Source organism: Macaca nemestrina, chromosome 14 (assembly GCF_043159975.1).
Source record: "Macaca nemestrina isolate mMacNem1 chromosome 14, mMacNem.hap1, whole genome shotgun sequence".
NCBI classification, from domain to species: Eukaryota; Metazoa; Chordata; class Mammalia; order Primates; family Cercopithecidae; genus Macaca; species Macaca nemestrina.
In genome coordinates this window covers 112,562,119-112,576,107 of record NC_092138.1, presented here as the reverse complement: position 1 = coordinate 112,576,107, position 13,989 = coordinate 112,562,119, and the positions used below count along the sequence as shown (strand labels likewise).

General features: G+C 48.3%; 1 protein-coding gene across 18 annotated transcripts in view; it reads right to left on the bottom strand.

Annotated features, from left to right (window-relative positions):
* LOC105464051 (proline rich coiled-coil 2B) overlaps positions 1 to 13,989 on the bottom strand; it is a 133,393-nt gene that overhangs the window by 26,306 nt on the left and 93,098 nt on the right. For 16 of the 18 annotated variants that reach the window (XM_071078463.1, XM_071078469.1, XM_011711674.3 and 13 more), the window contains exons 11-14: positions 12,758 to 12,950; positions 6,548 to 6,866; positions 3,850 to 4,040; positions 660 to 855 (exon numbers count right to left, since the gene is read on the bottom strand). In XM_071078463.1, coding sequence (XP_070934564.1) covers positions 660 to 855; positions 3,850 to 4,040; positions 6,548 to 6,866; positions 12,758 to 12,950 — 899 coding nt within the window. The remainder of the gene's footprint in view (positions 1 to 659; positions 856 to 3,849; positions 4,041 to 6,547; positions 6,867 to 12,757; positions 12,951 to 13,989) is intronic. The other 2 variants (XM_071078465.1, XM_071078466.1) reach the window with 2 other exon arrangements.

Below are 13,989 nucleotides of genomic sequence, written 5' to 3'. Positions count from 1 at the left end.
CATGTTCACTCACTTACTATCATTTATGGCCGTTTTCATCCTACAACACCACAACTGACTAGTTGATCAGGGCCTAAAAGACTTACTATCTGGTCATTTGTAGAAGTTTGCTGACCCCTGGTCTGTAACACACAGACCATATTATCTGACCACAGAGCAACTACATTAGAAATTAGTACCACAAAGAGAATCTTAAAAGCCAGAAATTAGTAAACTAAGTGTATGATATTTTAAAGGAAGTAAGAAAAGAAAAACCAGACATTATTAAAATAAAACCCAAATAAGATACAGTAATGAAGAAGCCCAAATACTGATTTTAAAAAGGCACTAGACAAACCTTGGGAAAGACTAATCAAGGAAAAAAGAGACAGCACAAAGAACATTAAGAATGAGAAGGACAAAACGACACAGCAGAAATCTAAAATTAATTAAAGCAATTTATGATACACGATCTTCATGACTTTCCCGACAAATCTTTATGACAGAACTATTATTGTACCTATACTTTGCCAGCGAGTCCTTTGAAATTCAGACCAGTCGTGTACATGACAAAGAGCCAGACCAAAATCCAGGTGCATCTGTTTAACTCGAGATGACACCCTTGACCACCGCGCTATCCTGGGTGATACAGGTATGGACCATCAGACCACAGTGCTTACCTGAGGGATGCAGGGCGGAGGGGTAGAAGTCCACTGGGGTCCGAGTGGGCGTGATGCGTGGGTCCATGTAGGAAGGCATCATCATCCACCTGGGATCGAAGCCCAGCATCTGGGGGTGGTGTGGGTAGAAGGTGCGCTGGGGATGGGATGGCGGGGGGTACACCGGCTGCCAGTGCTGCATCTTGTACAGTTGCTCCTGCCCGCAAAGAGAGAGGCTTGGTCAGGCTGGTGCGGCAGGGGGCTGAGATGCCACCCCACACACGCCTTCCAGCTTTCCAGCAGGCAGCACAAAAAGCCCACCTGGAACAGAAGACCAAAGAGGGGAGGGATGGGCAGCTGCTCCAGGGGGAGCCCCCAATGTGTTACAGCTTGCAAGCTCAGGTCCCTGTCCAAGGCTGGTGGAGAGCCAAGCCATTATCACAATGGAGGCCCATCTGCGCCTGTGGTACACGAGACAGGCTAGGTTTTCACTTAGATCAGACACTCCTGGAATCCACCAGCAGCCTCCCACAGAATGTCTGGACGCTGGCCACTTCTCTCCTTGTCTGCAGCTACCACCTGAGGTTAAATAATATACCAGCATCCCTTCCCTGCTCCCTCCTGGCCTCTTCAATCCATTTTCCATCCTCGACTAGGGTGATCTTTTCACACAGACACGCCCAATAGGTCGACCCCTAGCTCAAAAGAGCCTTCAGTGGTTCTCCACCACTCTCCACCCGACAGCCTAAATCCTACGAGGCTACTCGTGACCTATGGGGTTAGGGTGAGGGTTGGGTCCCATGTGACTGCCCAGTCTGCCTCTCTAGCTTTGCCTTGCACGACTGGCCCTCTGCTTTCTGCTCCATATATCCCTGCCACCACTTCAGGCCATGGGAATACACTGGGGCCCCTAGGTAAGCGCCTCTTCCCTCCATCCCTAAATCCAGGTTTCCAGCTTCAACACATCCTCTAGGAAGCCTGTCATTACACCCAGACGAGACCAGATCCCCAGTTCTCTGCTCCCACAGAACGGCCAGTGCTCCTTTGTTGCTCTCACAGCAGTTGATGGTTTGGACTGCTGGTAACCCTCACCGAACCCTAAGAGACTCCCTGTGCACCCTTGCCCACAGCACCACAATCGGGATACAGAACATTTGCACAAATGGCTAAACAGAAAGTATCAGTCAACTATTCAAAATCAAGGCTCTTGCCTGACTCAAGAGGGTTCATTTCAGACCCTGCTCTATCCCATCAGTGACCCCGGGTGCTAATTCCTAAAGGAACCCTGAATTGGCCTTGAGGCAGGACTCACTGCTGCCTCACACTCTGAGGACGCCCAAGCAGCCTCCAGCACACATCCTTCCATTCTGAAAACAAAAAGGCGGCCAATCCGCCTGGCAGTCTACAGCACATCCTGAGCTGATTCCCTGGACGGTTCTGTTGGTGCTCCCAGTGCCTATTAAGAGCACTCAATAAATATAGGTCATCAATCAAGAGACTTGAGTCATTCACTCTCCCAGTCCACAGAAAAGGCTGTGGGCCTCCATCTCCCAGCTCCTCTTCCTGTCTACACCCTAGGTTTCCAGCAATTATGACTAGACAGGCTGCCCTGGTGCTTTCAGACTTCCTTTTTTTGAGATGGAGTCTCGCTCTGTCACCCAGTCTGGAGTACAGTGGTGCGCTCTCGGCTCACTGCAACCTCCAACCTCCCAGGTTCAAGCGATTCTCCTGCCTCAGCCTCCTGAGTAGCGGATTACAGGTGCACAGCACCACGTCTGGCTACTTTTCGTATTTTCAGTAGAGATGATGTTTCACCATGTTGGTCAGGCTGGTCTCGAACTCCTGACCTCAGGTGATCCGTCTGCCTCGGCCTCCCAAAGTGCTGGGATTATAGACGTGGGCCACCACGCCTGACAATTCCTTCTATTCTTAAGGAAGGACTTACCCATCACTTCCCTCCACACCCCAAGGAGTTACCTAGCGCAACTGTCACTGCTAGGTTTGGCACAAGTAATTCCAGAGCTCTCCCCCATCAGTAATTCTATAACCCACGAACATGAGTAACTGTGCAGTGCTCGCCTACACTCCCATGCTCTAAAATCACATTAAAGGCAGTCCCTGGAATGCTCCCAGGGGCCCAGAAGAGAGAAGAGGCTGAGCAGAGAAGTTTAAAGGTAATTAAGTGAGATACTGGGAAAAGCCTTAAGTCCTTGGCTTGTTTCTCCACAGCACACAGGTTTTGAAATATTTTCAGCTAATATTAGTAATAATTTACTGCACACCTTGCTGTTTGGTGTGCACCAAGTAATGTCTACGTATCACCTCAGTTTCCCAACAAAATGCACTATTCCTCAGTATTGACTACTGTGTTCCTTTACTTATTACTACTCTAGTAGGCACGATTGCTGATGAGTGCTTCAAGACCATCAGGACTAGGAGAGATTGGTGGAATTACAACCATTATCCACATGCTCTTTACGACAAAAAGTAGGTCCCTTTTAAAATTTATAAAAAAATAAAGTTTATAAAAAGTCAGTAACGGTGACACCGATAAACCAGTTTATAGGTGTTATGGCATGAAACGCTCTGCCACGCTGAAAGGCAGGTATTCATTCTTCCTGGTTTACACATGAAGAAATATAGGTGAGAGGGGTGTACCTGACCCGTCCAAGGCCATGCACAACTAGCTCAGCAGCAACATCGGGAAGGGAGCTGCCCAACTTGAAACCTGCAAATCTACGTCCGTAACCCAAAGGTGACGTGCCTCTCTCTGGCAGCTCTTGAAACAGCTCACGGGCCTCCCTTACACCTTGGGAGGATCCTAGGGCGGGACCACTGTCCTCTAAGGAATGTCCAAGGTGCATTGCTCTGAAATAAAACAACCAGCCTGCACACTAGAAAAGTGGAGCTCACTGCATACAGCACTAAATAGGTTCCTTACCAATATCAGAAAACAAGGTCAATAAACCACAAGGGCTATATTCATTCCCAGGGACCTCCACCACTTGGAGAAATAAATAATGGCCAGGGGCTGATCTACCAAGGTCAAGTTTTGAGGTACAACTCCTGAAGTCCCCACTGGTCTTGGGGGGACATAAGGGGTATTCTGGACTTTTTCTAAGTTGGAGGTGGGCATGGGGATGGTGACGGGAAGTATCTACTCGGCACTCAGGCCTGTTTATCACAGGCTTTTACCATCTCATCTGTTTACCTGCTGTTGTTGCTGCTGCTGGCGCTGGAATCGGGGAGGAAGGGACTTCTGATACTTGAACTCCTGAGCAGGGGACCCAGCCTCTCTGGCCTCTTCCTCACTGCTGCTGCTCTGTGCCACTGCTGGGGACGCTGTGGGTGCCTCTTCTGGGAACGTGGTGGGGGTCTCTTGGGCAGGGAATTCTGGGGAGCCTAGAGAATAGACCAGCAGACAAATAACACGGTGAGCTCACAGAAGCTCAACCAACCAAGTGTTTACAAGCAAGCACTTCTTCCTGTTGGCACGTACGCTCTATTGCAAGAACAGTCACGTCTCTGAACCCTGGGCCTGCACCAAACGTACCACGTGCATGAGCTCAGGGACTCCCCACAACACACGTGAGGAGGCTTCACTTTTGTTGCCACCTTACAGACTAGGACACTAAGGGTCAAGAGGTTAGATAATGTCCAGGGTCACACAGTCAGTCATACACATCAGAGCTGAGATCTGATTTCAGGTGGAAGACGTTTTATTAAAAAGGACTAATAAGGCCGGGCACAGTGGCTCACACCTGTGATCCCAGCACTTTGGGAGGCTGAGGCGGGTGGATCACTTGAGGTCAGGAGTTCAAGACCAGCCTGGCCAACATGGTGAAACTCCATCTCCATTGAAAGTACAAAAATTGGCCGGGCACAGTGGCTCACGCCTGTAATCCCAACACTTTGGGAGGCCGAGGTCAGTGAATCACGAAGTCAGGAGATAGAGAACCTCCTGGCTAACATGGTGAAACCCTGTCTCTACTAAAAATACAAAAAATCAGCCAGGCGTGGTGGCGGGCACCTGTAGTTCCAGCTACTTAGGAGGCTGAGGCAGGAGAATGGCGTGAACCCAGGAGGCGGAGCTTGCAATGAGCAGAGATCCGGCCACTGCACTCCAGCCTGGGCGACAGAGTGAGACTCCTTCTCAAAAGAAAGAGAGAAAGTACAAAAAGTAGCCCAGCATAGTGGCATATGCCTGTAATCCTAGCTATATGGGAGGTTGAGGTGAGAGAATCGTTTGAACCCAGGAGGCAGAGGTTGCAGTGAGACTGCCCCATTGCACTCCAGCCTGGGTGACAGAGCAAGACTCCATCATCTCCCATCATCTCCCCCCAAAAAAAAAAAAAAAGGACTGACAGAGAACAGAACAGCCACGAACTCAGTGACAGCCCACATATCCAACACCTGAACAGCAGGAACTCAACATATGCAAATACTGTGTATGGCTTCCTGCTGGCAAGGATACAAAAGAAAAGACAATTTTTTAAAAAAGGAAAAAAACAAAAACAAAAACAAGAGAAAGGCTGTGTGACCTGGGCACATTTTTCAGGCTCTCCTTGGCCATTTCTTCATCTGCAAATAAGAATAACTACCATGTGTTCACCAAGGGCTTCTGTGAGAATTAAATTAATTACAATAATATACTGAAAACAGTGCCTGTTTTCAGAAAATGCTCAGTGCAACTTCCCTATAAGACTGGCACAGTCCTCACTCAACCTTTAATGGAGGGAGGGTAGAAGGAAAACCAGAGATGAGTTCCCTGGCCAGAGGGCGCTGGGGCTCTCTAACCTGAAAAGCTTTCAGAGCCTCAAACAGCCCCTTGTTTCCTAACCAGAGCTGATCTGAGTATATTTAATAAAATTACAAAGAAAACAGCTGATTATATTCTTTAAAACTGCTACAAGAGACATTCTGCATTACAGAGCACTGCTTAATCACTCTTAAACAGGGCCATGTTGCCTGGGCAAGGTGGCTCACGCCTGTAATCTCAGCACTTTGGGAGGCCGAGCCAGATGGATCACTTGAGGGCAGGAGCTCCAAACCAGCCTGGCCAACATGGTGAAACCCTGTCTCTACTAAAAATACAAGAATTAGCTGGGCGTGGTGGCGGGCGCCTGTAATCCCAGCAGCTCGGGAGGCTGAGCTGGGAGAATTGCTTGAACCTGGCAGGCGGAGGTTGCAATAAGCAGAGATCGTGCCACTCCAGCCTGGGTGACAGAAAGAGACTCCGTCTCAGGAAAAAAAAAAATAATAGGGCCATGTGATCCATTCCTTTTAGAATCAACACCAGGAAAAACTGTATTCTACCAAGCAGGTGGGCTTATTTTTATTCTGTGTTAAAGGATCTGTGGTTTTATTAAAGTCCTGGAGCACGTGTGTCTTTGGTTGGGCAGGGATAGTGATGATAATAGTGACAATGATGAGCATCATCAGTGAGTAGATGCATGCTTTCAATGTCCCAGAAACGAGCGTGCTGTATACCCCTCCGCGTGCTGGCAGGTACATACTCAACCCATTTCACAGATGAAGAAACAGGCTTCAGAGAGGTGAGGTGCTCACAGTTAGTCTAACAAGTTCAGAGGGAGAAGGAAAAAGGGCTGAAAAACTACCTATTGGGTACTATGCTCACTATCTGGGTGACAGGATCATTCATACCCCAAACCTCAGCATCACACAAAGTACCCCGACACTAAAGTAAAAGTTGAAATTATAAAAAAGAAGTTCAAAGAGGATCAGAACCCAGGCATCTGACCCAGGCCTACGCTCTTAATAACCAACGCTTCCCTATACGATCTCGTTGTAAGCCATAGGTTCTGCTAGCTAAGAAGGAAGGCAGTTGCAAGTAACAAGCCGATGACAACAGGCCAGAGTTTCCAGTTGGTGGGAGAGTTTCCAGTTACCTTTGCAGAGAGCAGGGCCGTTTTCCTGGGGAGATGCTTTCTCAGCACTTGGAGACCGAGGCACTTCCTTCTCGGCCTGCTTCCGGGCTTCACCTGCCTTTCGTGCCTGCTGCTTACACTTCTGGTCCAGCTGCTTGAGTTTGGCGGCGCAGGCGGCCAGCCTCTCTTCCCGGGCTCGGCGCTCCTCTTCTTCCCGGCGCTTTCGGGCTCGCTCCACCGCCTCGGACATCTCTGACTGAATGAACTTCTGCCTCGGTGGGGGCTTGTCCTCCTTGTCCTCGATGGACTGTTGCCGGAACATGCTGCCCATTGAGGACTTCTGCCAAGAGAACGTCTCCGAGATAAGGTGGTGGGTCGTGGACCCGGGATACAGGGACCACTCCCACTTTGGGATCAGTTATCCTCCCAAGATCCTCAAGCACCTTCAAGGGGCAGCACAGGCGTGTGGCAGACAGAGCTGGGTTTGAATCCTGCTCTGGCCTCTGCTGTATGTAGAATGGGGTTTAGGCCAAGTGCCAACTCTTCACACCTCACTTCCTTGTTTTTAAAATGGGGACAACAAAGGAAGCTCTTAGGATTGTGAAGGTGAAAACCATGTTTGCAAAGCAATATGCGACCCACACGCGGGAAACACTCTCACCACTGCTGATGGGCATGCAAGCTAAGGGCCTCCATGGCTAAAAACCAGAACAGGAAGCCACACACTGATCATTCCTGGGTCACGAAACTGCTACTCCTGCCCGCACAAAAACACATAAATCCCTGGGTAGGAGGAGCCCTGGCAAAATGAAATTCACTGTCAGACATAAAGCTGTCAGACATTTAAGCATGTCAGCAGGGCACAGTGGCTCATGCCTGTAATCCCAGCACTTTGGGAGGCCAAGGTGGGTGGATCACCTGAGGTCAGGAGTTCGAGACCATTCTGGCCACCATGATGAAACACCGTCTCTACTAAAAATACAAAAATTAGCTAGGCGTGGTGGCATGCGCCTGCAGTCCCAGCTACTTGGGAAACTGAGGCAGGAGAAGCACTTGAACCTGGGAAGTGGAAGTTGCAGTTAGCTGAGATCATGCCACCGCACTCCAGCCTGGGCAACAGAGTGAGACTCCATCTCTCTCAAAAAAAAAAAAAAAAAAAAGGCGTGTCTAGACAGGTGCAGTAGCTCATGCCTGTAATTCCTACACTTTGGGGGGCCAACGTGGGGGACGCATGAGCCTAGGAGCTCAAGACCAGCCTGGGCAATATGGTGAGACCCCATATATACCCAAAAAAAAAAAAAATTAGGAAAATTCGTTGGGCATGGGCACATGCTTATGGTCCCAGCTACTGGGCTGAGGTGGGAAGGATCACTTGAGCCCAGGAGGCTGCAGTGAGCCGAGATCACACCACTGCACTCCAGCCAGGGGATAGGGCTAGACTCCATCCCAAAAAAAAAAAAAAAAAGCATGCCTAAAAAAAATCTCTTTTGGATATTTATCCATTTCTGAGTTTCTTGCTGGTTGCCAGTTACTAGACGACGAGAGTGCCAAAGATGCAGATTGAAAAGCTCGACACTGGGGCCCTTTCGCACTGGTCTGCAGGGGTCAAGCAGCACGCAGACCTGGCAACGGCACAAATGATGGACAGCTGTCACCTGAGCTCCGGCCACTGAAATTCTAATGAGATCTGACTATCAGAAAAAGACAGGACTTCCTGTTTTGAATGCTAGTTAGCATAAATGTATACAGCTGTCAAAAATCAAACCAAAGAAACAGGATCTAGGCCTTTTCTTGTGAGTTATACTTCGGTAAAAGAAATATACAACAAATTTACTGTAGTCAATGAGTTTCCTAAAAATTAACTTCTCATAAGCCAGAGGTAAGTACTGTAATCATAAGATTATAAATTTCCAATTTAGAAGCATGAAGGTACATTTTATATAATATCATTGGAGCCGAAGCATGCAGTTTCCTTTCACTTTGCCATCGAACATAAGCATCTATCCATACCTTTCTAATGGCTGTGTACTGATCAGTTCATGGCTCATACCAAAATCTGCCTATCTGTCTTTATTGCATGGGATTTAATACACCACTGCACACAGCCTTCACACCTAGCCCTGATTACTTCCTTCAGATAATTTCCTGGAAAGCAAATAATAGACTCAGAGGGCACACGTACACCATCAAGATCTTTGATGTGCCTTCCTAAACAGCCCTGAAATTAGTGATCATTTTATAGACTAAATGTTTTGCAAAGTAATTTGAACTGAGACCAATTTTTTTTTTCTTTTTTGAGACGGAGTCTTGCTCAGTCGCCCAGGCTGGAGTGCGGTGGCTTGATCTCGGCTCACTGTAAGCTCCGCCTCCCGGGTTTACGCCATTCTCCTGCCTCAGCCTCAGCCTCCCAAGTAGCTGGGACTACAGGCGCCCGCCACTATGCCCGGCTAGTTTTTTTGTATTTTTAGTGGAGATGGGGTTTCACTGTGTTAACCAGGATGGACTTGATCTCCTGACCTCGTGATCCGCCCATCTCGGCCTCCCAAAGTGCTGGGATTACAGGCTTGAGCCACCGTGCCCAGCCTTTTTTTTTTTTTTTTTAAAAGAGAGTCTCGCTCCGTCGCCCAGGCTGGAGTGCAGTGGCGCAATCTCGGCTCACTGCAACCTCTGCTTCCTGGATTCCAGTGATTCTCCTGAGCAGCTGGGAATACAGGCACACCGCATCACACCCGGCTAATTTTTATATTTTTAGTAGAGATGGGGTTTCACCATGTTTGTCAGGCTGGTCTAGAACTTCTGACCTCGTGATCCATCTGCCTTGGGCTCCCAAAGTGCTGGGATTACAGGTGTGAGCCACCGCGGCTGGGCGAATTCAGACCATTTTTTTAAAAATTTGATCAGAATAGGCCGGGTGCATTGGCTCACGCTTATAATCCTAGTACTTTGGGAGGCCGAGGTGGGTGGATCACCTGAGGTCAGGAGTTCAAGACCAGCCTAGGCAACATGGTGAAACCCCATTTCTACTAAAAATACAAAACTTAGCTGGGTGTGGTGGCACACAGCTATAATCTCAGCTATGTGGGAGGCTGAGGCAGAAGGACTGGTTGAACCTGGAAGGCGGAGGTTGCAATGAGCTGAGAGCACACCACTGCACTCCAGCATGGGTGACAGAGTGAGGCTCTGGGGGAGGGGAGGGGAGGGGAGAGGAAGGGAGGGGAGAAGAAAAGAGAAAAGTGAAAAGAAAAGGAAAGAAAAGAGAAAAGGAAAGGAAAGGAAACTGGAAATTTGGTCAGAAGATGCCTTGGATACATAAATTTAGTACATAGATTTCATCAGTGTTGATGTTCAGTTAATTTACAGTGCTATCATGAGTAGGTTAAAGTGAAACCTTTTGAATACTGATCAGCACTACTTCCTGACTGGTGAAAAGGAAAAAAAAGGAATACTGAGCAACCTCAACATGTGAATGAAAATGCGGATTAACTGCAGAATAATTTCCAAGAGCAGTGGCATTGTGTCTATTCTGTTTCACTTCTGTGTCTCTTGTACCCAGCACGTGCGTCTGTGCCTGGCATATGATAAGTATTCAATAAGAAGACTGCAGCTAAGGGGCATTTTCATTTCCTAAGAATGTGGAATAGGAGGAGCCCTTTCAACAGCGAAGAGCAGGCTGGCGCACTGGCTCACGCCTGTCATCCCAGCACTTTGGGAGGCTGAGGTGGGCAGATCAGGAGTTTGAGACCAGCCTGGCCAACATGGCGAAACCCCGTCTCTACTAAAAATACAAAAGTTCGTTAGGCACGGCAGTGCATGCCTGTAATCCCAGCTACTCAGGAGGCTGAGGCAGGAGAAACGCTTGAACCCAGGAGGCAGAGGTTGCAGTGAGCCAAGATTGCGCCACTACACTCCAGCCTGGCAACAGAGTGAGACTCCGTCTCCAAAAACAAGTAATAATAAATAAATAAATAGCAAAGAGCATTGAAAATAGCAGGCTTTACCAAGTGTATTCAAAGTCATGACTCCCCCTTCCCCAGCCCTCCCACTCCTCAACAGTCCAGTCCCAGAGTCATTAGGTGTGGCAATGTGAGTCAGGTGCCTGGTGCCGGGGAGTCCTGGCGGCTCACTGCACTCCAAATGGTTAGAGCCCAGGCAAGGGGAGGAGGGCATACACATGGAGGTGTGGGGCTGGAGCCCAAGCTAGATAAGGGGGACATTCATAGGCAGAGTTGGCCCAGCAGGGACATTCAGGGTATCCAGGAGTGGGGACAATAACATCTGAGTGGGCAAGGAGGGCACCTGTGCAAGGGAGAGTGTGTGGCAGCAGAAATGAGATTGGTCACACACAGGGAGACTGACCAAGTGAGTATAAATATGAGGGACGATGGGAGACAGATTCTCACTGTGAGAGAAAGGAGGTGCAGACATGTACTGGGAGGAAGTGGAATGAAGTCTGTGGAACTGGAGGTATCGAGGAGAACACAGTTTCCAAGATGGACAGATACAGAAATAATACAGGTATGAATGTGTGTATTTGTGCACACACATACTACACTACATACATCCCCCCGAACTGTCCACTGAGGAGGCCCAGGAGCAGTGACACCCCAGCAGCCAGACACATATACCTACATATATCCCCCCGAACTGTCCGCTGAGGAGGCCCAGGAGCAGTGACACCCCAGCAGCAAGGACACTGCTGGGGCTCAGACACTGGTTTCTAAATACCATCCTTCACTAAAAGGAATTAGGACTTCATGGAGAAAGGGCTGATCCAGGACAAGACAGGTCATGCATCCAGGAAAGATGAAGGGAGGGCTCCAAAAAGGATGGAGAATAGGTAAAAAGGACATGCACTGGCCTGAAGAAGCTCCCAATGGCCAACCAGGTAAGAGCAGCAGATTACCACCTACTGATGTAAATAAATGAATAAACTGAAAGCTTGATCAAAAATGAGATGTCCAGTCTCAAAGTTTCTCCCAAAAAAATTATTATCAACTACAAATAGGGAAAAGAGTAACACTACAGCATGAAACCTGGCAGGCACCCCGTTAATCAAGAGACCAAAGTGCACGTAGCCAGAGGGGGATGGGGTAAAATCGTGGTTGCCTTGGTGGGATGAAATGAGAAAAGTCAGGTCATGCCTGAAGATCCCTGCCAAGGATGGAAATCTTGGACTTCTTCACAAGAAAGATGAGAATAAACCCAATTTGAGGGGCATTCCACTGACTTGTAATCTTCCAAAGCCTCAAAGTCATGAAAGTGAAGGAAAGGCTGAGGAATGAATCCAGACTGAAGGGCAGAGGTGTGTGATTCTGAACTGGATTATTTCAAGCAAGGACATTAATGTGACAACTGGTAAAAGCTAAACGGGGCCTGCAGATTAAATGGCAATCAATTATCAAGGCTAATTTCCTGGAACTCACTGTGGTTACCTGGGTGGAATGTCCCCATCTTGGTAGGAAACAAGTACCACAGTGTAAAGAGTCTCATCAGGTTGTCAACTTACTGTTCAATCAGTTTAGAAAAAAAAAACGTTGGTATTGTACTTCCAACTCTGCTATCACTTTGAGGCTGTTTTAATTATTTTTTTGGCTGTTTTTTTTTTTTTGGAGATAGGGTTTTGCTGTGTTGGCCAGAATGGTCTTGAACTCCTGGTATCTCAAGCGATCCCTCTGCCTCAGCCTTGCAAAATGTGTGAGCCACCATGCCCAGCTGTTTTTTATTTTTTATTTTAATTAAAACGAGAGGACAAACGCAGCGGCTCATGCCTATAATCTTAGCACGCTGAGAGGCTGAGATAGGAGGATCCCTTAAGCCCAGGAGCACAAGACCCGCCTGGGCAACACAGTAAGACCTCGTCTCTACAAAAAAAATGAATGAAATGAGCCAGATGTGGCGGCACACCAGTAGTCCCAGCTACTCAAGAGGCTGAGGTGGGAGGATCACTTGAGGGTGGAAGGTGAAGGACAGAGCAAGGCCTTTTCTCAAAAAAAGTAAAAATAGCAGGGTATGGTGGCTCACACCTACAATCCTAGCACTTTGGCATCACTTGAGCTGGAGTTTAAGACCAGCCTGGGAAACACAGTGAGACCCTGTCTCTATGAAAAAAATACTTTAAAAAAAGAAGAAATATAAAAATGAAAAAGAAATGCCCACTTAGGACTTTTCAGAAACCCAGCCACTGAACTCAATGAAGTACAAATACATAGGACAGCCAAGGGCCCTTGGTACCTGGTAGTCAGGGCCTGGTGTCCAGCCATGAAGCTTCCTGGACGGTGGCTGAGGGTCTGGCGCCTTTCGGACGACACGGGACGCACCCACTGCTTCAGCCCAGTCCTTCCCTTCCTCTTGAGTCCGCTTAGCGTCCGCACTGTCTGCAGAGCTCATTGACAACTGCCGCTGCCTCCTAGGGTCCCAACTGTTCCTAGGACAAACCACATTTGATGTTAATTTTTGCAGTCAGGCCAAGCATGTCTGATGTCACTGGTCAGAGGCCTTGGGAATTCCAAAGTCAGTTGTCCATATCATTTCCTTCATTAGAATGGACCACCACTCCCACCACTTCCATGTGAATTCCACAATTCAGCACCACCATTTATCAAGTCACTCTCATAAACAGAGCCCCAGGTAGGATGTGTCACACTATTTCACTGATGCAAAAAAAGTCCTCATGACCCTCACTTTAAAGCAAGCTTGTCCAACCACATGTGGCCCAGGACGGCCCTGGGCTTTGGATATAGTGCACCACAAATTCGTAAACTTTCTTAAAACATTACAAGAGGGCCTGGGCGCAGTGGCTCACGCCTCTAATCCTAGCACTTTGGGAGGCTGAGGCGGGCCAATCACTTGAGGTCAGGAGTTCCAGGCCAGGCAGGCCAACATGGTTAAACGAAGTCTCTACTAAAAATACAACAATTAGCCAGGTGTGGTAGCAGGCACCTGTAATCCCAGCTACTCGAGGCTGAGGTGGGAGAAGTGCTTGAACCCCGGAGGTGAAGGTTGCAGTGAGCCAAAATCGCGGCACTACACTCCAGCCTGGGCAACAGAGCAAGATCCCAACCCAAAGAGAAAATAATAAAAACACATTATGAGGTATTTTTTTCGTGACTTTTTCTTTTTAGCTTATCAGCTATCGTTAGTGTTAGTGTATTTTATGTGTGGCCCAAGACACACTCTTCCAGTGTGGCCCAGGGAAGCCAAAAGATTGGACACCCTTGCTTTAGAAAGTCAGTAGCTGAGTCTCATCAAGCTTAAGGGGGCACCCCTCACAAGGAGGAGCTCACAGATTTGAACCAGGACTCCCAGGTGCGTGTCAGTCTTCTTTTGGTACCGCTCCCTCCCTATGCTCTGCACAAGCCAGTTGCTCAATAAATGCCCCTCAAAAGAAAAATAAGATGATAATAAACAGTGCCACAATAAAAAGAGCAAGAGGAGACAGGCAGAGCCCACGCAGCACGGAAATG